Here is a 24027-nt window from a genome sequence, read left to right as displayed (position 1 = left end):
TCCTCGTCACATCCCGCCGAAACGGGTGTGGCCATCCCCTATAAAAGGAGCTCGAGTAGGCTGATTCAACTGGTTTTCATCGCCGAAGCGAACCAGAGCGAACCGCGCGCACGGCAGGGAACGCAGTACTCGTTCCCTCTTCTAGAGAGAACCGAGGTTACGTTAGTAACCGAGTACGTTCTCTTACGAGAGTTCTCTCGTACTGCGTTCGTAGAACGCTGCGGGAACCACTTGTAAGACGCCGTGCGTGCTGGGATGAGAAAACACCGACCACTGGAAGCTAGTCCAGGTATACAGTGCATAATCACCCGGTAGACTTCGGAGAGTCTGGAGAGGGGGGGGGGGGGGGGGGGACAACCACCCTCAGATAGCTGCGTCCTAAGACGCGATATAACATCACATAGGCAGGGGGAGGCCTGGCTAATGTGGGAAATGTGGGTCTTACGTAATTTCGCCCAAATGGATGCGCCCTTAAGCGCGATACAGCGTCACATAGGCAGGGAGAGCCTGGCTGATGTGGGAAATGTGGGACTTACACACTTTCGCCCAAATAGGTGCGTTCTAGACGCGATATAACATCACATAGGCAGGAGGGAGCCTGGCTAATGTGGGAAAAACATGGGTCTTACACAATTCTGCCCAGAAAACTTCGGCGGCGCTGTGCGTCTATGATATCAGTGCCGTGTTTAGACAGCTGACTCGAATACACCGAAAATACTTGGCTTGCAAGTGCGGTGAAGTCTTCGGTGGCGCTGTGCGCCTGCGAAATCAGTGTCCTGGTTAGACAGCTGATTCGGCTAAACCGAAAACAACCTGGCCTGCAGGGCGGGAACTTCTAGGTTGTAGAACCTTATGAATGTAGACGGCGAGGCCCAGCCCGCCGCCGTACATATTTCCTGTAAGGAAATCCCGCTAGACCAGGCCCACGATGAGGCAACGCCTCTCGTGGAATGCGCTCTAATGCCCAAGGGGCACTGAAGGCCCTTGGTGGTATAAGCCATTGTTATGGCGTCAACCACCCACCTGGACAGACTCTGTTTCGAAACAGCCGTTCCCTTGGAACGTCCACTGAACGAGACAAAGAGCTGCTCCGTCTGTCTGAAGGCAGCGGAGCGGGACACATAAGCTCTTAAAGCCCTAACGGGGCAAAGACAGCTCGAGTCCCCTTCCTCGTTTGATCCCGGCAGGGCAGACAGGGAAATAACCTGAGCCCTAAACGGAGTGTTGAGGGATTTCGGCACGTAGCCGTGCCTAGGTTTGAGTATGACTTTGGAGTCATTGGGCCCAAACTCCAAGCACGTTGGACTCACAGAGAGCGCGTGCAGATCGCCTATGCGCTTCACCGAAGCGAGGGCCATCAAAAACACCGTTTTGAAAGACAGATGTTTGAGGCTGACAGATTGGATAGGCTCAAAGGGGGGACCTTTCATGGCTGCCAAGACCGTAGAAAGGTCCCACACCGGGACTGAGGGAGGTCTGGGGGGATTCAGCCTCCTAGCTCCCCTGAGGAAGCGGATGACTAAATCGTTCCTTCCCAGTGACTGGCCTGGCGTTGCTGTCGAGCACGCTGCGATAGCCGCCACATAGACTTTGAGCGTGGAAGGGGATCTGCCCTTGTCCAACAGCTCTTGTAGGAAGGAGAGAACCTCCGTCACCTCACAATCGAGGGGTGACAGGCCCCGAGCTGTACACCAGCTGGAGAAAACCGACCACTTCGAGGCATAAAGCCGCCTGGTGGAAGGCGCTCTAGCCTGAGTGATGGTGTTCAGCACTCCATCCGTGAGACTAACGGGTAACCGTTGAGCGTCCACGCATGAAGGGACCACAGCTCTGGGTGTGGGTGCCAAATCGAGCCCCTGGCCTGCGAGAGGAGATCTCTCCTCAATGGCACTGGCCATGGAGCGGAGTCTGCTAACTGCATCAGGACTGGAAACCAGGCTTGGTTGTCCCAGAACGGTGCTATAAGCAGTACTGGGCATTTCACTTCCCTGACTCGCTCCAGCACCTGAGGTAGGAGGGAGACTGGGGGAAACGCGTATAGCGGGCAGTGCGGCCACTTGTGGGACAGTGCGCTGTCGTTCTTCGAAAAGAACACGGGGCAATGAGCGTTTTCTGGGGACGCGAATAGGTCCACCTCCGCCCTGCCGAATCTCTGCCACAACAGCCGGACTGTTTGTGGGTGTAGAGACCATTCGCCCGTGGGAACGTTGTTCCTGGACAGCCTGTCTGGACCCAGGTTGAGTGTCCCGGGCACATGCACCGCTCTCAGCGAGCGCAGGTTGCGCTGAGCCCATATTAGGAGGCGCTCGGCCAGCCTGAAAAGGGAACTGGATCCGAGACCGCCCTGGCGATTTATGTAGGACACCACGGCCGTGTTGTCCGAGCGGACTACGACGTGTTGGTCCTTGATGTGGGGACAAAAGCGCGTCAGCGCGTTGTGAACTGCTAGCATTTCCAGGCAGTTGATATGCTGGAGCTTTTCTCGTTCTGACCAAAGGCCAAAGAACGGCCTGCCCTCGAGCAGCGCTCCCCATCCCGAGGTGGATGCGTCCGTAGACACCACTTTCACTCTCGAGGAAGTCCCCAGGCTTACACCTGAACGGTACCAATCGCCCGCCGCCCATGGTCTCAGGGCTGCTGCGCAGTCTTGATCGACTTTGAGGCGCAATCGGCTGAGTGCCCACGCTCCGCGTGGCACTCGCGCTTTCAACCAGAACTGCAGAGGGCGCATGCGAAGCAGGCCCAGCTGGAGAACTGATGATGCTGAGGCCATGAGGCCCAGCATCCTCTGAAACCGTTTGAGCGGGATAATCGCACCGCAGCGGAAGGACCTCGCTGCGTGCTGTATGCGCAGCGCGCGCTGTTGCGACAGCTGCGCCGTCATAGAACGAGAGTCCAGAACGATGCCCAGAAACGATATAGTTTGGCTGGGGTTCAGGGAGCTCTTCGTCCAATTGATCATGATACCAAGATTCTCGAGGTGATCGAGTAACATGGTTCTGTGCTCCACGAGCTGAGATCGTGATTGAGCTATGATCAGCCAGTCGTCCAAATAGTTCAGCACTCGCATGCCCCTGAGTCTGAGGGGAGCGAGCGCTGCGTCCATGCACTTCGTAAATGTACGGGGTGCCAGGGACAAGCCGAATGGCAGGACTGTATACTGGTATGCCCGACCCTCGAAGGCGAATCTCAAGAATCGCCTGTGGCGTGACGCTATCTGTATTTGAAAATACGCGTCCTTTAGATCTATCGACATAAACCAGTCTTCTCGGCGAATGTGCGCGAGGATTTTGCTGGTCGTGAGCATTTTGAAACTGCGTTTCACTAAAGCTCTGTTTAGTCGTCTTAGATCTAGTATGGGTCTGATACCACCGTCCTTTTTGGGGACTAGGAAGTATCTGCTGTATAGCCCCCCTTCGCTTTGAGCTTGGGATACATGTTGTATCGCCCCTTTGCTCAACAGTTTTGATATTTCGGCGCGAAGTAGGTGTGCTACTTCTGAATTCACCGTAGTTTCGACGCGCGCTGTGAAGCGTGGAGGGCGTCGACAAAACTGTAGCGAGAAGCCTCTCTTTATAATGTCTAGCACCCAGTCCGAAACCCCTGGAAGCGCGGCCCATGCGTCTGCATGGCCGGCTAGGGGTTGGATGCGAAGCGCGCTCTGTTCGCTGTGCGACGGCGGCGCTTCGGGGTGCGCTAGCATAGGCGTTACGCCTGAGACATTTGAGGCGGGGAGCGCGCGTAATACAGCGGGCAAAACGCTCATCCTCGACCGCGCTACAGTGTTTATCTGAGCGGGGGAGGTCTGAGAAGGTCTCATGCAGCCTACAAGTGAACGTGGGCGGGGACCGGGCACGTTTACTGCTTTGGCCGCGCTGTCTGCTTGAACAGAGCGGGCGCGCACAGGTCCCGTTTTTACAGGGAGCCTGTGGCTTGCCAGACATAGTGTTTGTGGGCACTGGGAAGTGGGCACTTTGACTATGTTTGGGGCGCGATCGAACTGCGTCGATCTTATGAGTACGGGCCCTGTGTGCAGGGCTGTGCTTGTGTGTAGAGATGGGCACAGAGAAGTGGGCATCAACACTACATTTATAGCACCATCGGCCATGGCCGGGACACCAGAAAATACACTCTTTTCGGGATTTATCTGGGTAGCTGTAAAAACGGCTTTTGTGTGCAGGCAAGCGGGCAGCTGTGCGGGCTTGTGCTCTGCTGAGAACGCTGAAGCAGTCGCAATTCCTGGGACTGAGACAGCGGTGCGCTTTGGTGAGGGCCCGGTCGCAACGGGGCTTACACACCTGCGCTTTCCTAGGCGTGCTAGGATTTCTTTGGGGCTTCCGGCTTCAACACAACCCTTGGTCGCGGCCCGCGGTGAGTGGGGCGGCGGCTAGTAGAGCGAGAGCGAGGGCGTGAGCTGCGCTGCTGTCGCTGTGAGGGGGCGGCCGAAGGCGGGGGCTGAGGCTGTGAGCTCCGAGGGGCCTGTTTCTCACGGCCCGCTGCAGAACTGGGGCGCTTCGGCAGGAAGTGCTTGAACGCCTGTGACGCTTTTTGGGCTTCGGAAAATCTCTCCACGAGCTCGGAGAGAGAAGATCCAAAAAGGCCAGCGGAGGATAGCGGGGCGTCGAGGAACGCGTTGCGCTCTGCATCAGCCATCTCCGTGAGCGTCAGCCACAAATGCCTCTCGGCTACGGTAGCGGAAGCCATACAGCGTCCCATGGCTTGTGCTGCAGCCTTGGTAGCGCGGAGGGAAAGATCCGACGCGCTTCTCAGGTCCGCGATGCAGATAGCTTCAGGTCCTATCTCGTCCAGTTTGCGGAGGAGATCGCCTTGGAAAACCTGAAGCGTGGCCATGGTGTGGAGAGCCGATGCCGCCTGCCCAGCGGCGGAGAAGATCCGCGCGAGCATCGACGACGTCATGCGGCAGGCTTTTGACGGCAGCGCAGGCTTAGTCCGCCGTCCAGCAGAGGGCGGGCAAAGGTGGGCTGCTATCGCCTGTTCCACCGGCGGCAGAGTGAGGTAGCCTCGGTCCTGAGCATTATCCAGGGAGGAAAATGCTGGGGATACAGACGAACGTGTTCGTGCAGAAAAGGGAGCGTTCCAGGCCTTCGCCACTTCTTCATGAAGCTCAGGAAGAAACGGAGCGGGCTTAGACACAGGAGAAGTGCGCTCACCAGGGAGGAAGCTACCATCAAGCCGGGTGCGCGAGGGGAGTTCCGGTGCAGACCACTCGAGGCCGAGGCTCGCCGCGGCCAACGCGAGTACTCGCATGAGCTCCCTCTCGATGCTAGCTCTAGCCGACGGCTTTCGGGCAGGAGGCGTGAGATCCGCAGAGCTCGCCCAGTCTTCACTGCCTGAAGCTAGCAGAGAGCAGGAATCCTTTTCGACCGACTCGACTTCAGAAACAACTTCCTCAGATGAAGCGGCGGCAGACTGCGGGCGCTGAGCATCAGGAAGTGCTTCGGGGGAAGCCGGTGAAGCTGGCGGGCGAGCCGGCGAGCTTTGTCGGGAAGAGGTGGGTTCCGGGGCCCGCTGCGAGCGGCGCTTCTTACGGCGCGGCACCGCGGCGGGGGGCGCAGGCTCGGAGAACTGTGCCAGGCGAGTCCGCAGAGTCACCATCGGCAAAAGCTCGCAGTGAGGGCAGCCGCCGTCAGCGAGCGCGAGCGCTGCGTGATCTTCGCCCAGACAGGAGACGCAAATAACATGGCGGTCTCCCTCGGTGAGCGGGGCTCGGCACGAGCCACAGGATGGCATCTTGAAAAAGACGCGGCTCTTTTAGGGGTGAGTGTTCGGGGAACACTGCACACACACACACAGAACAGAGCAGATAAAGGATATGAAGCGCCGGAAAGCGCAGCAGGTACGGCAGTAGAAGGCGGCGAAGGCCAGCGGCTTCAAGGGCTCGTCCCGCTGAAAAGCTTGCCTCGACGACGCTTGCTTCTCCGTGATCCAGCGATGCGTGAGCTTCGCTGAAGAGATGAAAATCAGTTGAATCAGCCTACTCGAGCTCCTTTTATAGGGGATGGCCACACCCGTTTCGGCGGGATGTGACGAGGAGCGCGCGAAGCACTCTCATTGGTCTGATGTTGCATCAGCCCTCGCTCGATAGGCTCATGCAGTTGCCGCAGAACAGCCAATGAGTGAGCGAGCCGTCTCGCCATGGCTGTGCACTGCCGCAATGCGTTTTACAAATATGAAAATTAAGGATAATTTTGCTTCAGTATTTCGTGAAAAGAGACTTTTCCCGCAGCGTTCTACGAACGCAGTACGAGAGAACTCTCGTAAGAGAACTGTACTTTTACTTTGTTACGCTGGGCGACGTTCCTCTTGTTGCTTTATTTTAATGCACTACATGTTAAGAAATGCGTAGTTTATTACAAGCGCACGGCCCCTTTTTTCTGGGGCATGAGCGATGCTCAAGTCACAAATTAATCACTATTTTGAGCCAATTCTGTTGAAAGACTGTCATGATACAAAACTGGAAGCAATTGCGGGTGAACAATATATTTATTGGAACTTCAACACAGAATAAGACAATTCAGGAAAGAAGGTTCCTCTCAAGGCGTGGTCGCGATCTCGCGAGTAAACAGCAGCTCCGGACGGTCCACACAGGGGAAGACGCTCAGACTCGGACACACAGGGACTTCGATGGTCAAGTGCTCGGTGCTGAGTGCAGGTGCTCGGTGGTCTGTGCTCGGGTGCGGTGAAACAACAGGGATCCACTGTAGACACGACAACCCGGAAGACGACACGAACATACAAGCAGGAACAGGCAAACAACGGATGGACACTGGAATGGAGAGGTGAGTGAGTATAAATAGGGAACGGTAATGAGAATCAGCTGAGGTGGAGAATGAGAAGATTGCGAGCAGCTGGAGCACTGAACAAACACGTGAGCGGGACAACGCCCACTCACGCAAACTCACAGACATGTAAACAACAATGACACGAGACACAGAGGAAACAATGAATTCACAACCGTGACAGTACCCCCTCTCCTAGGAATGCCTCACGGCATTCCCAGAACTCCTTACCTGTCGATTGTAATCATCGATAAGGGAGTGATCCAGGATGTCACGAGCAGGAACCCAACTTCTCTCCTCCGGACCGTAACCTTCCCAATCCACCAAGTACTGAAATCCGCGTCCCCTCCGCCTGGAATCCAGAATACGACGAACCGAATAGGATGGTTCCCCATCTACGAGACGCGGCGGGGGGGGAACCGGGGCTGGCGGATTAATGCGTGCAAAAAAGACGGGCTTAATTTTGGACACATGGAAAACGGGATGAATCCTCCTGTACACTGGAGGAAGATTGAGGCGGACTGTCACCGGACTAACGATCTTAGTGACAGAAAACGGGCCAATGAATTTGGGTGCCAACTTATTGGAAACGGAGCGGAGCGGAATGTCCTTAGTAGAAAGCCACACTTTGGAACCGACGACGTATACGGGAGGCCTTGACCGGTGGCGATCGGCCTTGGCCTTGGTGCGTTCCCGCACTTGGAGGAGAGTCTCACGGGCCCTCGTCCAAGTACGGTGACACCTCTGGATGAAGGCGTGGGCGGAGGAGACCGCGACTTCGGACTCAGCACTAGGAAAAACAGGTGGTTGGTACCCTATACTACACTTAAACGGAGATAGGCCCGTGGATGACACTGGTAACGTATTGTGGGCGTACTCCACCATGGAAAGTTGTTGACTCCAGGAGGAGGGATTCTTGGAGACCAAACATCGTAATGATCTTTCCAAATCTTGGTTGGCTCTCTCAGTTTGGCCATTGCTCTGGGGATGAAACCCAGAGGACAGACTGACCGTCGCCCCCAGTAATTTACAAAACTCTCGCCAAAATCTGGACACAAACTGGGGTCCCCTGTCAGAAACCACGTCTGTCGGGAGGCCATGTAACCGAAAGACGTGATCAACGACTGCCACCGCTGTCTCCTTGGCTGAAGGTAATTTGGGCAAGGGAATAAAGTGGGCTGCCTTCGAGAATCGGTCCACCACGGTCAAAACTACCGTGTTACCCTGGGAGGGTGGGAGGGCGGTGATAAAATCTAGAGCGATGTGGGACCAAGGTCTCGAAGGCACCGACAGCGGTTGAAGTAACCCAGCTGGGGGTCGATTGGACGACTTACCAATGGCACAACTAGAGCAAGCCAAAACAAAATTGTGAACATCACGAGCCATCAGGGGCCACCAGAATCGCTGCTTAACTAGAAATATGGTACGACTCACCCCTGGATGACAAGCTAGACTGGAACTATGACCCCACTGGACGACTTCTGATCGTAATTCCTCCGGCACAAATAAGCGGTTAGGTGGGCACCGGATCGGAGGCGTTACCCCTTCTAAGGCCCTCTTGACCTTCGATTCGACCTCCCATGTGAGCGAAGAGATAATCAGGTTCTCAGGAAAAATGCGCTCAGGAGTAGCTTCGTGTTCGGGACGATCAAAAATACGCGACAAAGAATCGGGTTTGACGTTTTTGGAACCCGGACGATAGGAAAGTGTAAAATCGAAACGACCGAAAAAAAGTGCCCACCGAGCCTGCCTGGAGTTCAATCTTTTAGCGGTTCTAATGTACTCCAAATTCTTGTGATCAGTCCAGACTGTAAAGGGTACCCCTGAACCCTCTAACCAGTGACGCCATTCCTCCAAAGCTAACTTGACTGCCAACAACTCCCGGTTACCAATGTCATAGTTTCGTTCGGCAGGAGATAATCGATGTGACAAAAACGCGCAGGGATGCATTCTGTCGTCTGAAGGTGAACGTTGTGAAAGCACTGCACCTACCCCCACCTCCGACGCATCGACCTCTACCACGAACTGACGTGAAGCATCAGGGGCTATGAGAATGGGAGCTGAAACAAAGCGGCTCTTGAGTTTGGCAAACGCAGCCTCAGCTGCGTCTGACCACCTGAACGCAGTTCTGGGAGAGGTCAAGGCGGTCAGAGGTGCGGCTAGTTGGCTGAAATTGCGAATAAAACGCCGATAGAAGTTGGCGAATCCCAGAAACCGCTGCAGGGCCTTGCGGGAATCTGGGATTGGCCACTCTACCACAGCCTTAACCTTGTCAGGGTCCATAAGCATACCTTCAGACGACACGATGTGTCCCAGGAAAGGAACTGACTGTGCATGGAAAACGCATTTCTCCGCCTTGACAAAAAGCCCATTCTCTAGCAACCTCTGAAGTACTAGTCGTACGTGTTGCACATGTTCCTGGAGAGACGAAGAAAAAATCAATATGTCATCCAGGTAAACATATATGAACTGATCGATCATGTCTCGCAACACATCATTGACTAGTGCCTGGAAGACTGCGGGACTATTGGAAAGCCCAAAAGGCATAACCAAATATTCAAAATGCCCCCTGGGGGTGTTAAAAGCAGTCTTCCATTCGTCCCCCTCCCTGATGCGGACCAAATGATAAGCATTACGCAAGTCCAATTTAGTGAAGAGAGACGCTCCCTGCAACCTCTCGAAGGCTGAAGACATCAACGGCAAAGGATAAGTATTCTTTACCGTGATGTTATTCAGCCCTCGGTAATCAATGCAAGGTCGCAGAGAACCGTCCTTCTTCCCCACAAAAAAGAACCCCGCCCCCGCTGGAGAAGAGGAAGGGCGGATGAACCCGGTTGCTAGAGAATCAGAAATATATTTCTCCATAACCTCTCTCTCAGGAACTGAAAGTGAATAAATCTTGCCCTTAGGCGGAGACTTACCTGGCAATAAATCTATAGCACAGTCATAGGGACGATGCGGAGGGAGAGAAGCAGCTCTAGACTTACTGAACACTTCACTCAGGTCACGGTACTCCTCGGGCACGTTTGATAAATCCACCGCTTCCTCCTGTAACACAGGAACAGAAACAACAGAACAAGCAGACACAAGACACGAACTGTGACACTCAGTGCTCCAAGCTGAGATGGTACGTCTCTTCCAATCGATGCGGGGGTTGTGTAAACTGAGCCAAGGGTGTCCTAAAACTATGGGTGTGAGTTGAGAGTCAGTGATGTAAAATGATATGGTTTCAGCATGATTTCCAGAAGTGATGAGTGTAAGTTTCTCGGTGACCAAGGAGATGGGGGGTAAAGTCTGTCCGTTCAATGCGTTGACTGTGATCTTCTGGGAAAGTGTATGAAGGGGAATCTGTAATTGAAGTGCAAACTGATGATCCAAAAAGTTACCTTCTGCCCCAGAGTCAATGAGTGCAGTGCAGTGGTGATCCAGAGTTGACCATCTCAGTCTTACCGGGAGGATGGTGGAAGTGGATGAGGTCTTACCTGCGGAGATCCCACCCGATAGTAGCCTCAAACTTACTATCGGGCTGGGCCTTTTACTGGACAGCTGTAGGCATAATGTCCGTTGCCACCACAATAGAGACAAAGGCCCTGGGATCTCCGCCTTTCTTTCTCCTCCCGGGAAAGCCGAGCTCGCCCCACCTGCATGGGCTCGGGATCGTGGGAGCCGAACGTGTCCAGGCCGCTGGACCGCTGGTTCTCACTCCTACTCGGAACTGGGTTGGTGGCTGTTCTCTGCCCTATCCTGGACAGACGGGCGTCCACTCTCAGGGCCAGGTCTATGAGTCCATTGAGCGTTGAAGGAAGGTCCAGGGCGTAGATTTCTCTCTGGACACGTTCGGCCAGCCCATGCAGGAAATGGTCCCACTGCGCCTCCTCGTTCCAGCGACACCCGGCCACCAGGGTCTTAAACTCGATGGAATAATCTGACACCGATCGGTCTCCTTGACGTAGGTCAGTCAAGACCCTGGCAGCCTCCTTCCCCTCGACGGCACGATCGAAGACCCGTCTCATCTCCGCCGAGAGGGCTTGGAACGAGGAGCAGCACTGGTCTCGATTCTCCCACACTGCAGTTCCCCAAAGCGCCGCTCTCCCAGTCAATAGCGTCAGCACGAAGGCTACTTTCGCCTCCTCCTTTTCGAAAGTTCTGGGCTGTAATGAGAAATGCATACTGCAACGTGTCAGAAATGGACGGCAGAAATTCGGCTCACCAGAGTATAATTCAGGCGTGGGCAGTCTGGGTTCCGACTGGGAGAGAGGCACGGGTGGTGTGGGGGGAACTGCAAGTGCTGCTGGAGGTGCTGGCGCAGTGGGGGGTTGTAGCTGATGGAATCGCTGGGTGAGCTCGGACACCTGTGTGACCAGAGTCTGGATGGCGCGTCCTGTCTCCCCCTGGCTGCGCTCCTGTGCATCCATCCGGCCGATGCACACTCGAATGAAATCCTCTAAGGAAGCCGATGAATTACCCGCTGCTCCCATCGTTTGGTCCATCCGTTCTGTCATGATACAAAACTGGAAGCAATTGCGGGTGAACAATATATTTATTGGAACTTCAACACAGAATAAGACAATTCAGGAAAGAAGGTTCCTCTCAAGGCGTGGTCGCGATCTCGCGAGTAAACAGCAGCTCCGGACGGTCCACACAGGGGAAGACGCTCAGACTCGGACACACAGGGACTTCGATGGTCAAGTGCTCGGTGCTGAGTGCAGGTGCTCGGTGGTCTGTGCTCGGGTGCGGTGAAACAACAGGGATCCACTGTAGACACGACAACCCGGAAGACGACACGAACATACAAGCAGGAACAGGCAAACAACGGATGGACACTGGAATGGAGAGGTGAGTGAGTATAAATAGGGAACGGTAATGAGAATCAGCTGAGGTGGAGAATGAGAAGATTGCGAGCAGCTGGAGCACTGAACAAACACGTGAGCGGGACAACGCCCACTCACGCAAACTCACAGACATGTAAACAACAATGACACGAGACACAGAGGAAACAATGAATTCACAACCGTGACAAAGACTTGATCAAACAAGTTGGCAAAACTGACTAAATTGGTTCGCGAATCTGTTTGAATTATTTGTTCAGTTCCCTGCACGCACTGAATCATCTGAAGCGGTTCTTGAAGTGGCTAACTGGCTACTTGAGTAGTTTTTTCAATGGATATTTTTTTACTCTTACTCAAGTTACAATTACGATTATTACTTTTAGGCAGACCAGCTTTGTACTTTTACTTTGAGTAAATATTTCTATAAGTACTTGGACTTTTACTTGAGTACAGTTTTTGGATACTCTACCCTACTCTGCTTTACACAAACCCATTTGATGGGGCGGACCCAATTATTTATGACACCGTAGCCAGAATGTAAATTTGTAAAGAATGTAAAAATACTGTTTCTGCTTATGAGATCCTTCCATAAGCAAAGCAAAGAGTACTTCTGTGCTCGCCAGCTACTTGGTTACCTTCAACACTGCTTATAATACAAACTATACTGTATATTACTCTCTCAGGTGCAGAGTTAAAGAACCACATCTTATCTGGCACCGTGGCCTCTAAAATCTTTCACTGCATCCCAAATGTGTTTGCTTCTCTTCCACCTACAGAATCCATCTGTTCACCTGCTGTCCTTTTTGCCATCGTAATCTCTGTTTTCAAGCTCACCCACATGCTGATAAACTATACCGTTTTAATTAACTCCTCTCTCCCACGCACACCTTCATCTTTTCAAGTCAATCAAAAGTTGAAACCAACAAAACTAATGAACTCTAATTAAGGGCTAACTGCTCCTGTCCATACATAGGAGTATTGACCAGAAGCTGAACAGACACTGGGCATCGAGACTCTGATGAAAAGGAGAATATCTAATGAACACATTGGAGAAAGCCATAAGGTAATGAATTTCCCTTTATGGTGCCGTTGCATTCGATTCTTAATTTAGATACGGAGGGAGGGGGGCTTGGGAGGAAGATAAATGTATTGTGGTGTGAAAGCCGTCGAGGAAGAATACCATAGTTTGGGAAGCAGACTTTGAGGCAGCAGACGGATGACAGAGCGGTGAGATTTGTCAGGCTGGATAAGCCGAAGAGGACGCCACATACAGCATAGCATAAACACGTCAGCTCTCCAAACAGCCACCTGAGAGAATGAGAGACATTTACATTTACAGTTATGCATTTGGCAGACTGAGAGAGGCAAGTAAAGAAAATCAAGGTACTTTTGTGTTTTCTACAAAGCTACAAAGAGACATGATGGAAAAAAAAATATGAGATGAGAGGAAAAATTATATGTCAAATGTTTTTAAACTTTACATTCGCTCGCAAACCTTTTGAGTTCTTTGAGAGCGAAACGTTTTTGCGAAGGGAACGCAAAGTTTTTCAGGGGAATGCAAAACATTTGCAAGAGAACACATAGGCATTGAAATATTTCTCATATTTTTCCATCACCATGTCCCTCTGTATTTTTCACTATAGCCATCTCAACATTTCAAATGTGGGACAGTTTTTTCAATAACTGAATAATTTAATAATTTACAATTGAATACTATTATTATTAGTAATAATATTTTCTTGTAATTACAAATTGATTTTTTTAAATTGTGTATCTCACAATTACAAATCTATTTCTAGAAATTGATATTTCCCAATGGGATTTTGTCTCACAATTGTTACTTAATTTCTCAGAATTGCAACTTTATTTCTCGTAATTATGATTTTATATCTCACAATGTAATTTTTATAACTAACAATTAACATTTTTTTCTTTTAATTACCACTTTATTTTACTATATTTCTTGCTATTGCGATTTTACATTTTAATATAATAATTACAATGTTATATCTTGTAATTGCTTTATTCCTTTTTTAATCAATTTATATATCATAATGAGACTATTTCTTAATTTATTTCACAATTACCTGTTATATTTTTTATTTTTGAGATGGAAAAAAGGTTTCCAGATATTGCTGATTCCAGTACTAGCACAAAAAAAACAAGACGTATTCTAATTGTCAAATCAAATCAAATCAAGTATATTTGTATAGCGCTTTTCACAATACAGATTGCATCAAAGCAGCTTCACAGTATTAAAATAAAATAATACAACAAAGTTTGTTTCTAGTGGAATTTATTGATTGATAGAATAAAATTAAATATCCCCAAAATATCCCCAACTGAGCAAGCCAAAGGCAACAGTGGCAAGGAACCGAAAAAACTCCATCAAGCGGCCTAATGGTGTCCTAAAACTCCATCAGGTGACCTAATGGAGAAAAAAAAAACCTTGGGAGAACCCAGGCTCAGTCGGGGGCCAGTTCTCCTCTGGCATTTATGAACTAGAGGCCGGATTGTAGTTTGAAACTGTGAGATTAACAATATTATATGAATGCCTGGCTGAAAAGATGCGTCTTTAATCTAGTTTTAAACTGGGAGAGCGAGTCCGAGCAACGAACAGTATCAGGAAGGCTATTCCAGAGTTTTGGAGCCAAATGTGAAAATGCTCTCCCTCCTTTGGTTGATCTGGATATCCTAGGTATGACCAAAAGCCTTGAATTTATTGATCTCAAAGAGCGCGATGGATTATAGGGCGACAGAAGATCCGTTAAATAGACTGGAGCTAAGCCGTTTAGGGCTTTATAAGTCAGTAGCAATACCTTGGTAACACTTTAGAATACTGTATCTTACTTACTGCATAACTAATAAGGAATTATTGAGGAACTAATAGATAATTATTTATTAACACTTAAGTCACTACTGTTAACTACTAAGGAAGATGTGTTAACTAATTAGTATGTAATAGAATTGTATGATTGTGTTAAGTTTCAGTTAGTTAATCAATAACTAATGAATTATGTCATAACTCTTGAAGAACTATTATTAATTATCTATTAATTAATGTGCAAGAAAAATAACTAAGAAGTAACTACTAATGAACAGTCATACACAGTGGTTACTACAATAAACCGTTTTATTTTAGCAGTGGAGTGGTGGATGAAGTACACAAATCAAGTACTTGAGTAAAAGTACAGATAACCCAATAAAATATTACTCCAGTAAAATGATAAACTATTGGCCTATTCATTTTCAAAATTACCTTAGTAAATGTACAAAGGTAATTACTTGAAAAGTAAAAAGCACTGATCAATGTTTTTTATTTTATTTTCTAGCCAGTTTTAGTCATTCTTCAGCACTAATAAGAAAGATAAGTGCAGACATTTACTAGGCTATATATTGATCTGCAAATAAGCAAACTTTTTATTTAATTAGCAAAATGTATCATAATGTATGATAACTTATCTATTTTACAAAGGTTTAGATAATACTGTTAATAATATGTTTTTTACAGTAAGTTTGATTTGAGTCAGAAGTATGTGGTAATTCTGTATTAATTACTAATGAGTTCCCTATATTCTCACTTTAGAATACTGTTCCAGGTTCCAAGTAATTCCTGAAGAATTATCTAATAATTATTTGTTAATTACCAATTAATTTCCTTATATGTTCACTTAAGAATACTATTTCAGGTTATAAGTAGCCTAATTCCTGGATAATTATTTGATAATTATTTATTAATTACTAATGAGTTCCCTATATTCTCACTTTAGAATACTGTTCCAGGTTCCAAGTAATTCCTGAAGAATTATCTAATAATTATTTGTTAATTACCAATTAATTTCCTTATATGTTCACTTAAGAATACTATTTCAGGTTATAAGTAGTCTAATTCCTGGATAATTATTTGATAATTATTTATTAATTACTAATGAGTTCCCTATATTCTCACTTTAGAATACTGTTCCAGGTTCTAAGTAATTCCTGAAGAATTATTTGATAATTATTTATGAATTACTAATAAGTTCCCTATTTTCAGTTTCCCTCAGTCATTGCCTCAAACATGAATTTACTCAATGGCATTCTATGCTGAGGAAAACAGACACACACAGTACTGTATATAAAATATAAAAACTAATCTGAGGTTAGTTTTGTATGACTGTTCATTAGTAGTTACTTCTTAGTTATTTTTCTTGAACCTTAATTAGTAGATAATTAGTAGTAGTTCTTCAAGAGTTATGACAGAATTCATTATTTATTGATTAACTAACTGATACTTAACACAATCATAAAAATATATTACATACTGATTAGTTAACACATCTTCCTTAGTAGTTAACAGTAGTGAAGAAGTAGTTAATGAATAATTACCTATTAGTTCTTCAATAATTCCTTATTAGTTATGCAGTAAGTAAGATACAGTATTCTAAAGTGTTACCCAGTAATCTAGTCTCGAGGTCATGAATGCATGAACTAACTTTTCTGCATCAGAAACTGATAGCATATTACGTAGCTTAGCAATGTTTCTAAGGTGGAAAAAGGCTGTTTTTGTAACATACGAAATATGATTTTCAAAAGACAGGTTACAATCGAGTATAACACCCAGGTCTTTTACTGTAGAGGATAAAGTAACAGGACATCCTACGATGTCAAAGTTGTATTGTGAGAGGTTCTGTGGGCGGTTTTTTGAACCGATAAGTATTACCTCTGTCTTGTCTGGATTTAATAATAGAAAATTACGCGTCATCCAATCTTTTATATCTTTAACACACTCTGTCAATTTGGATAATTTAGCGTTTTCATCCGGCCGTGATGAAATATATATTTGAGTGTCATCAGCATAACAATGGAAACTAATTCCATGTTTCCTTATAATATTTCCAAGTGGCAGCATATATATTGAGAATAATAGAGGGCCCAACACAGATCCCTGCGGCACTCCATAGTTTACTGGAGTTATGATCGATTTTTCTCCATTTAAATAGACAAAATGGTAGCGGTCTGATAAGTATGATCTAAACCAGCTTAATGCTTGTCCTTGAACACCAGTATAATTTTGTAGTCGATCTAAGAGTATTGTATGATCTATAGTATCGAACGCAGCACTTAGATCAAGTAAAACTAGTATTGAGAAACAGCCTTGGTCAGAAGCTAAAAGTAAATCATTTGTGATTTTAACGAGCGCAGTTTCAGTGCTATGATGCGGCCTGAATCCTGACTGAAACTTTTCATAGATATCATTTTCTTGCAAGAAAGAGCCCAGTTGAGCGGACACAACTTTTTCTAGTATTTTAGACATAAAAGGTAGATTTGAAATGGGTCTATAATTTGCTAGATTATGCGGGTCTAATTGTGGTTTCTTAATGAGAGGTTTTATCACTGCCAGTTTAAATGTTCTTGGAACATGACCTAAAGATAAAGACGAGTTAATAATATTGAGGAGAGGCTCTTCTACTACAGGTAACACTTCTTTCAGTAGTTTAGTTGGTATAGGATCTAATAAACATGTTGTTGTTTTAGATGAAGTGATAAGTTTATTTAACTCTTTTTGTTCTATAGTTGTAAAGCGCTGTAATTGTTCTTGCGGGGGGAAAATTGAGGCTGAATTATAAGGTGCGATTGAGGATTGAACGTTTACAATTGTGGTTCTGATGTTTTCTATTTTCTCAGTGAAGAAGTTCATGAAATCATTACTACTAAACTGTAACGGGATATTTTGTTCGGGTGACGTCTGTTTATTTGTTAGTCTAGCCACGGTGTTAAATAAAAACCTAGGATTGTTTTGGTTGTTTTCTATTAGTTTGCGGAGGTGCTCAGCCCTGGCCGCTTTTAGGGCCTTTTTATAACGTGACATACTGTCTTTCCACGCGATTCTAAAGACCTCTAAATTAGTTTGTTTCCATTTACGCTCTAAATTACGGGTTTCTCTCTTTAGAACATGCGTAGTATTATTGTACCATGGTGCTTTAATTTTCTCTGTGACCTTTTTTAATCTAACGGGTGCAACAACATCCAATGTTCTAGAGAGAATGGTGCTCATAGTGCTAGTTAGTTCTTCTAGTTCATCTGTTTGTTTGGGTTCAGGCAGCAGCTGAGACAGATCAGACAAGCAACTCGAGAAATTATCTATGGTGGATGGAAGGATTGTTCTGCCTGGTCGAAAACGCGGCGCCGCATGACATATTACAGCAGTACGTAATATGCAAGTTACCAAGTAATGGTCAGTGACATCATCACTTTGTGGAATGATATCTATATCGGTTGGATCGGTTCCATATGATATAATTAAATCGAGTGTGTGATTAAGACGATGAGTTGGTCCGGTGACGTTTTGTTTGACCCCAAAGGAATTTAATAAATCTATAAACGCAGCCCCTAACGCATCATTTGGATTATCTACGTGTATGTTAAAATCTCCAACAATTAATGCTTTATCTACATTGACCAATAGATCTGAGAGAAAATCTGCAAACTCTTTTAGGAAATCAGCGTAAGGCCCAGGCGGTCTATATACGGTAGCCAAGGCTAGAGATAATATGGATTTTTTTCTAACATCTAAGAGCGTAACATTTAGTACAAGTATTTCAAACGAAATAAACTTATAACCCGTTTTCTGAGTAACATTGAGAATATCTCTATAGACCGCTGCAACACCGCCGCCACGACCAATCAGACGGGGTTCGTGCTTATAGGAGTATCCTGATGGAGTAGACTCATTTAGACCGAAATAATCATTAGGTTTAAGCCAAGTTTCAGTAAGGCAAAGGACATCGAAGCTATTATCCGTGACTATTTCATTTACAATAACTGCCTTAGGTGTGAGTGATCTAATGTTTAGAAGACCTAGCTTTAGAAATTGTTTTTGTTTACTAATAGCAACATTTTCTGGTTTAATAACAATTAGATTTTTTCTAGATCCTGCAGTAGATTTATTATTTGATCTCACTAAACGAGGAATAGACACAGTTTCTATGCAATGTTCTACACTATTTATATCAGTTAATTTGGTGCAGCAGAGACTATGATTTGAACTTTTGGTTACTAGTCAAAAGGTATTTTGATATAAGGTATAATTGTCATGAAAACAGCTAGTCTAACACCGTGTCACAACCCTCCGCAACACGAGAAAATGCCAAGCAAGTCACTGTACTGTTGGTTATCGCAGTAGACGTTCCTACTCAACTGCCGTATCCAACTGTATAAAGTTTGTCACGTTGTGGCACAGTGTTAGGCAGTTCTGCGGCAGCACTGGTCCTGTGTCAGTGAAATGGCACATCAGAGCTGCCTTAGGCTTTGTCTCTGATACAATGGGGTGGTCATATTTTAGCACAGATTTCTTGTGGTATCTGCCTACTTGTGAGCAAAGGCTGATGGGATCGCCAAGGGAAAGAGTGTAACTGTCATTCCAAGGTCACTAATAGATAAATTTATGATGAAGAATTCTGCCGGCTTCAGAGATGATCTCTTACGATACGCAACAAGGAGCAGGATGCCATTTCCCAAGAGTGACAGAATACCTAAAAAGAAAAAAGAAATGCATTAAGTGAATAGTCACCACCACAAGCAGTATGATTTTCCTTGTTCTAACTGCCTGCAACCCTTATTTTACTGTTTTGTTATTGCTCTGACAGCTCGGCTAGAAGTAAAACTGCAGTGATTTATTCTGGCACTTTACGATTTGAAGCCGCAGTTTGAACTGCTGTATGTCCTCTTACTCCGTTTGCCAGTGACCTCTGAAGTTCTGATCTAACATCCCTTGATAATTTAATGTTCACAATACAGAATAGCTGTAGCTCAAACATGAATACATGGCTCTAGCAACACCAAGGTTGTGGGTTTGAAATGCAAGAAATAAAAAAAAAATTATATGTTGAAAGTAGTGTATGTTGCTTTGGATAAAAACGCCTACCAAATGCATAGACGTAAATAACGTAAATAAAGCGTCCTTAAAAATAAAACCGAAAACATGACAGGTTGTGAGATTACCGTTTGTTTGTACCGTTTGTTGCCATTTCCCCCCTTGTCAATGGTTGTCATGGTTATTCATTTATTCATTGATTATCTCACACCTGTTTCATATCAGGAAATTATCTTTGTCATATATTGCCCTCAGTTCTTTGTCTAGTGTTGGTTGTGTTTTACACACACTGTTTTGTACTGGATTTCATTCTTTTGATTAATTTAATTAATGTTTATGTTGCTAAAGACCTTCTTTATCTTCTTTATCATAATGTGACGAGTATAAGTAGACTGTTAGGTTAAGGTCAAAGTTCGGGTTGGTAGAATAAGTTGACGTACAAAGTTACTTTTAGTCAGTAGATTGTCTGTTGGGGAGCATCAAAATAAAGTGTTAGCAGATATTAAGCAGACACTACTAATACTCTAATGATGCTAGTTGACATTTAGTTGCAAATTTACTTACAGTTAGTAGACTGTCTAAAGTGGACTATCAAAATAAAGTGTTACCTGAAATTGTAGTTTAATTAGCAAGCAGAATTGTACTTTAAAGTTGTATTTAAGGAAGTGGAACGAAACACAACTGTTTCGTTTTGAAGTCAATTTGTAAGCCAAAATTTGCCATGGTTTCCCTCAGAAATTCCATGTGGGTTTAGGTTTTATTATTTGGATTTATCAGTGTTCAGTTCATCAAGCATGTAACCTCACATCCTTGGTAGCTGTAATGCTTATTAAGCTATGCTGTAATGTGAATAAACCTCTTTCAATACCTTGGGATGTTTCGTGTAATGATTTAGACAATTCAAGGTCATTCCCAAGTGCAAACCACAGCTAACCATTCAAGGAATTAGCAGTTTAGCAGAAATGAGGGACCACTAGAGCAAGGATATACTTTCAAAGCTGAGTACTTTTATTCTAACATGAAGTACATTTTGCTTAATGGGTATCTATTAATTCATACAATAAAAATGTAATTCATACTGTAAATACAATATCTTGAATACACCTCTTCTGTAATGAGAAAGTTTCTGATTTAAAAACTGTCCTGGTATCATAATTGGACATAAGACTCATTAGAATGATACAATTCTTGAAAAGAAAACTTTCTTAGTTTGTATTAGTATTTGTAGTTTGGCATCATTTTGCCAGTCATGTGTTTCAACCAACATACAGATGGGAAAAAAATCAAATGGTGTTAATAATAATAATAATTCATTATTTTTGTTTAAAAAAAAAATCTTATTTTTTTTAGAATATTTATTTTTTGAATAATGAGTAGGATGGTTCCACGTGTTTTTAAAGTGTAAGGGAAAACATGTCCTTTTTACTTTATGGCAACACCATTTAGAGTCATTAAATGTAATCCTTTATTGAAAATGGTATAAAAGTTTTTCAAAAACATATGAAACCAACATGAAGAAATCCTCATCCCATTTCTTCTCTCTCTCCCTCAACTTTTCTGTCTCTCCTGACTGCTCTATAAATAAAGGCTAAAAATTAAATAAATAATATATAAACAGTATCACTTGTAAGCAAGTGGACTCACAGAAGGTTGTGTATACGGAACCCATGAAGACATCGTGTTCCTTTGGGATCGTGGAAACAAAAGGGGAAGTTTCCGAGGTATTTCCCATCTACAGAGAAGATGAAAGACAAGACATGAAGTTTAGATGAACAGTGGAAAAAGGATGAAGCTGAAACCGTGGTAAAACAAAAACAAGTATAAAGCATTCATGAGCGAGCTGATGGTTTTCAGGGCTGAATCAGGAGACTTTGTGTTTCTATGAGCTCTTTGGTGAGACCATTACAATTGAGATTAGCAGCTCATCTCTCTATGAAAAAGTTCCAGATTCCCATTCACAGCTAATGCCAACACAAGAATGTCCAGTCCTTTTGTTTTATAGAACATGTAAAGGAAGGAAAGGAAATCTCCTTTTTTTGGGTTATGGCCTAAAATAAACTCCAGTTAAATTTGTCCAGTAAAAAGAATCATTTTTGTAATTTGTTTCTGAAATATCATTCTAATTTAACCACCAAATATCATTTCCATCACATTATGTATTGTTTGACATAATTAACATAACATAATTTTACTTTCAAAATGGAAATTTACTGTACTGCGTTGGCGATAGATGCAAGAACCAATGAGCTTTGCGTAACGTTATTCTGCGCTTATGTAAAAAGAATAAAAACTGGGGCAGGTCAAGATTTTAAGTGAATATGTTTTAAATTACAGTCTGTTTTTCCTCATAAAGCATTCAGGAGGCTTGGAATAATGCACACGAAACATATGGACTATGTTTATGCTTTTATGTGCTTTTTGGAGCTTGAGTTACAATTACCATCCTCTCATCCTTCAGCTTCATGGATAAAAAAGTCATATATGTTTGCAGAGACATGAGTGAGTAGATTTTTAGGCAGTTATGGGCAAAAAAAGTTATAATTTGACAACCACTGCCTTGCAAAAGATTTGAAAGTAGCATAAATAAATTATGTAAAAAGTTGGCAAGTCAGTTTATTATAAGAAAGTCAGTGTGACTTTCGTGTAATCAAAAGAAACAAATGTTTTATTAGTTAATATTTAATCTGTTAGTTCATCAATAGATTAAAAATCAACCCCTGAGACATAAATACCAATAGATAAATAATGAAATAGGGAAAAGCATGAAACTAAAATCCGCAAAGTAGGAAACTGTTTGCCTGGGGTAATAGTTAATACCGTTTAGTGTTATTAAACCAAACATTTGACCACAGAATGCCACGACTGTCCAATCAGAATCAAGTATCCTAGAGAGCTGCCTTTCGCTTCTCAGAAGATAACACATAGTTTCGCTTCTACTGTCTTTTTCCCACTAGAAGCTCTCAAACACTTTCTTTGTTTCCTGTCCTTAAATTCTCCTGAAAACACGCACATACAGATCATGTGTATGTGAATAGTTTATTGAGGATAGACACATAAAGATGGTCGTACACTGATTTCCCTGTAAATCCTCTTACTATCTATACACAACTGGAGGAGTCAATGACCAAATTGTGCAAATGGCCTACTTTCTGGAGGCTGATAGATGTCAACTCAGCTGTAATGAAACAGAGGAGTGATGCTTCAGCCTCTGCCTGAGGTTTAGGAACAGCTTGTCTCTCTGTCTGTATGAGTCAAGCAGATACAAAGAACAAGCACTGTGTAATCAGCGTGAACGATTACTATAATACATATTGTTTTGTTTCACAGCTCTCTTTAATACTTGTTTCTGATAGGTGCATCACTAATGTGCTCACAGCCAAAACCAGCGAAAACTCAAACTATTAAAACCATGTTTCGGTTCATGTTGACGCAATCTGTTCTCCATTCATTCTGAAATCACTGTCTGGCCACTGATTGGTTTTCTATTTTGTTTTTTATTATGTATTTTATTTGGTTTAAAGGTTGGCTGCACAAGGCTACATATATTCTGACTTCAAAGTAGAATACAAAGTTCTGTCATGAAACTCTAAATGGCGCAGGCTAATAGGTCCTTTAACTCGCCTGCTCATGATCACATCGTTATCTAGAGGGCGCAGCTGATTGGTTCCTGCCGTACCAATGAGCTCGCTGCTCAACCTTCAAATATTTGGGTAGCATTTGCCTTAGCAGTGCAGTGCGCTTTCAGAAACAATCCACCTCCCCAGCTCCACCTGTATAGATCTGCAACGGGAAATTCATGTATGCTATATTGTACAGCAGCAGCATGTCTTACTTGCTCACAGCAGCATGTCATGTATGTATTGGCAGTAGCAAGTCCTGTACTTGCTCTGCAGCAGCAGAAGAAAAAGCAGCAGCAGCGTAGCAGATCTATTCTGCCAAGACCAAACATGCAACATCGTCATAACCATTACCAAGCCAATCATTCCGAGAGTTGTCACGACAGAAATATTTGTATGTGACTTAAAGCAACACTATGGAACTTTTCCTCTGCGGTCCCCCTACAGGTTGGAAGCGGAATTGTCAATTACCGCTGTTGTAAATCATTTAGCCTACCGCAACCTACTGTCGCACGCACGCCCACTGTTTATCCAGCACCGGCTTTGGAATGAACGATGTCCACAGACAAGTTAGAGTATGATGCATGATTTTATGAAAGCATGATGTATTGCGACATCAGAAACCAAGAAAAACTAAATAATGACTATTGTAACGCTTGCCGTAAAGCAAGTCAAATTTGTAGTTTTCTTATGTCTCATTAGAACTACAGAAACGCGACCCGATCTGGCAATCTTACATGGTGCGGTTATAGCCGATAGAGGGCCGCAAAGCAGAGGCATAAGTGCCTTTCACCCTGTTACGACTTGATGAACCACTGAAACGATTTTGGAAACATTATTTTAAGGTTAAAAATGTTACATAGTGTTGCTTGAAGAAAAAATGGCCCATTTAGAATATTCTGATATAACTTTGCTGAGAATGTTCC

At 44.8% G+C, this 24027-nt stretch overlaps 1 protein-coding gene across 1 annotated transcript in view; it reads right to left on the bottom strand.

Moving 5' to 3' along the window:
• Positions 1-24027, bottom strand: part of opn7d (opsin 7, group member d) — an 85872-nt gene that overhangs the window by 16776 nt on the left and 45069 nt on the right. The window contains exons 2-4 of the mRNA XM_084138798.1: positions 21129-21216; positions 18981-19143; positions 12810-12937 (exon numbers count right to left, since the gene is read on the bottom strand). Of these exons, the coding sequence (XP_083994924.1) occupies positions 12810-12937; positions 18981-19143; positions 21129-21216 (379 nt within the window). The remainder of the gene's footprint in view (positions 1-12809; positions 12938-18980; positions 19144-21128; positions 21217-24027) is intronic.

This window comes from Abramis brama (genome assembly GCF_963993115.1).
Source record: "Abramis brama genome assembly, chromosome: 16".
Lineage (NCBI taxonomy): Eukaryota > Metazoa > Chordata > Actinopteri > Cypriniformes > Leuciscidae > Abramis > Abramis brama.
The sequence above is the reverse complement of the archived record's forward strand: the minus strand, read 5'-3'. Positions and strand labels throughout refer to the sequence as shown.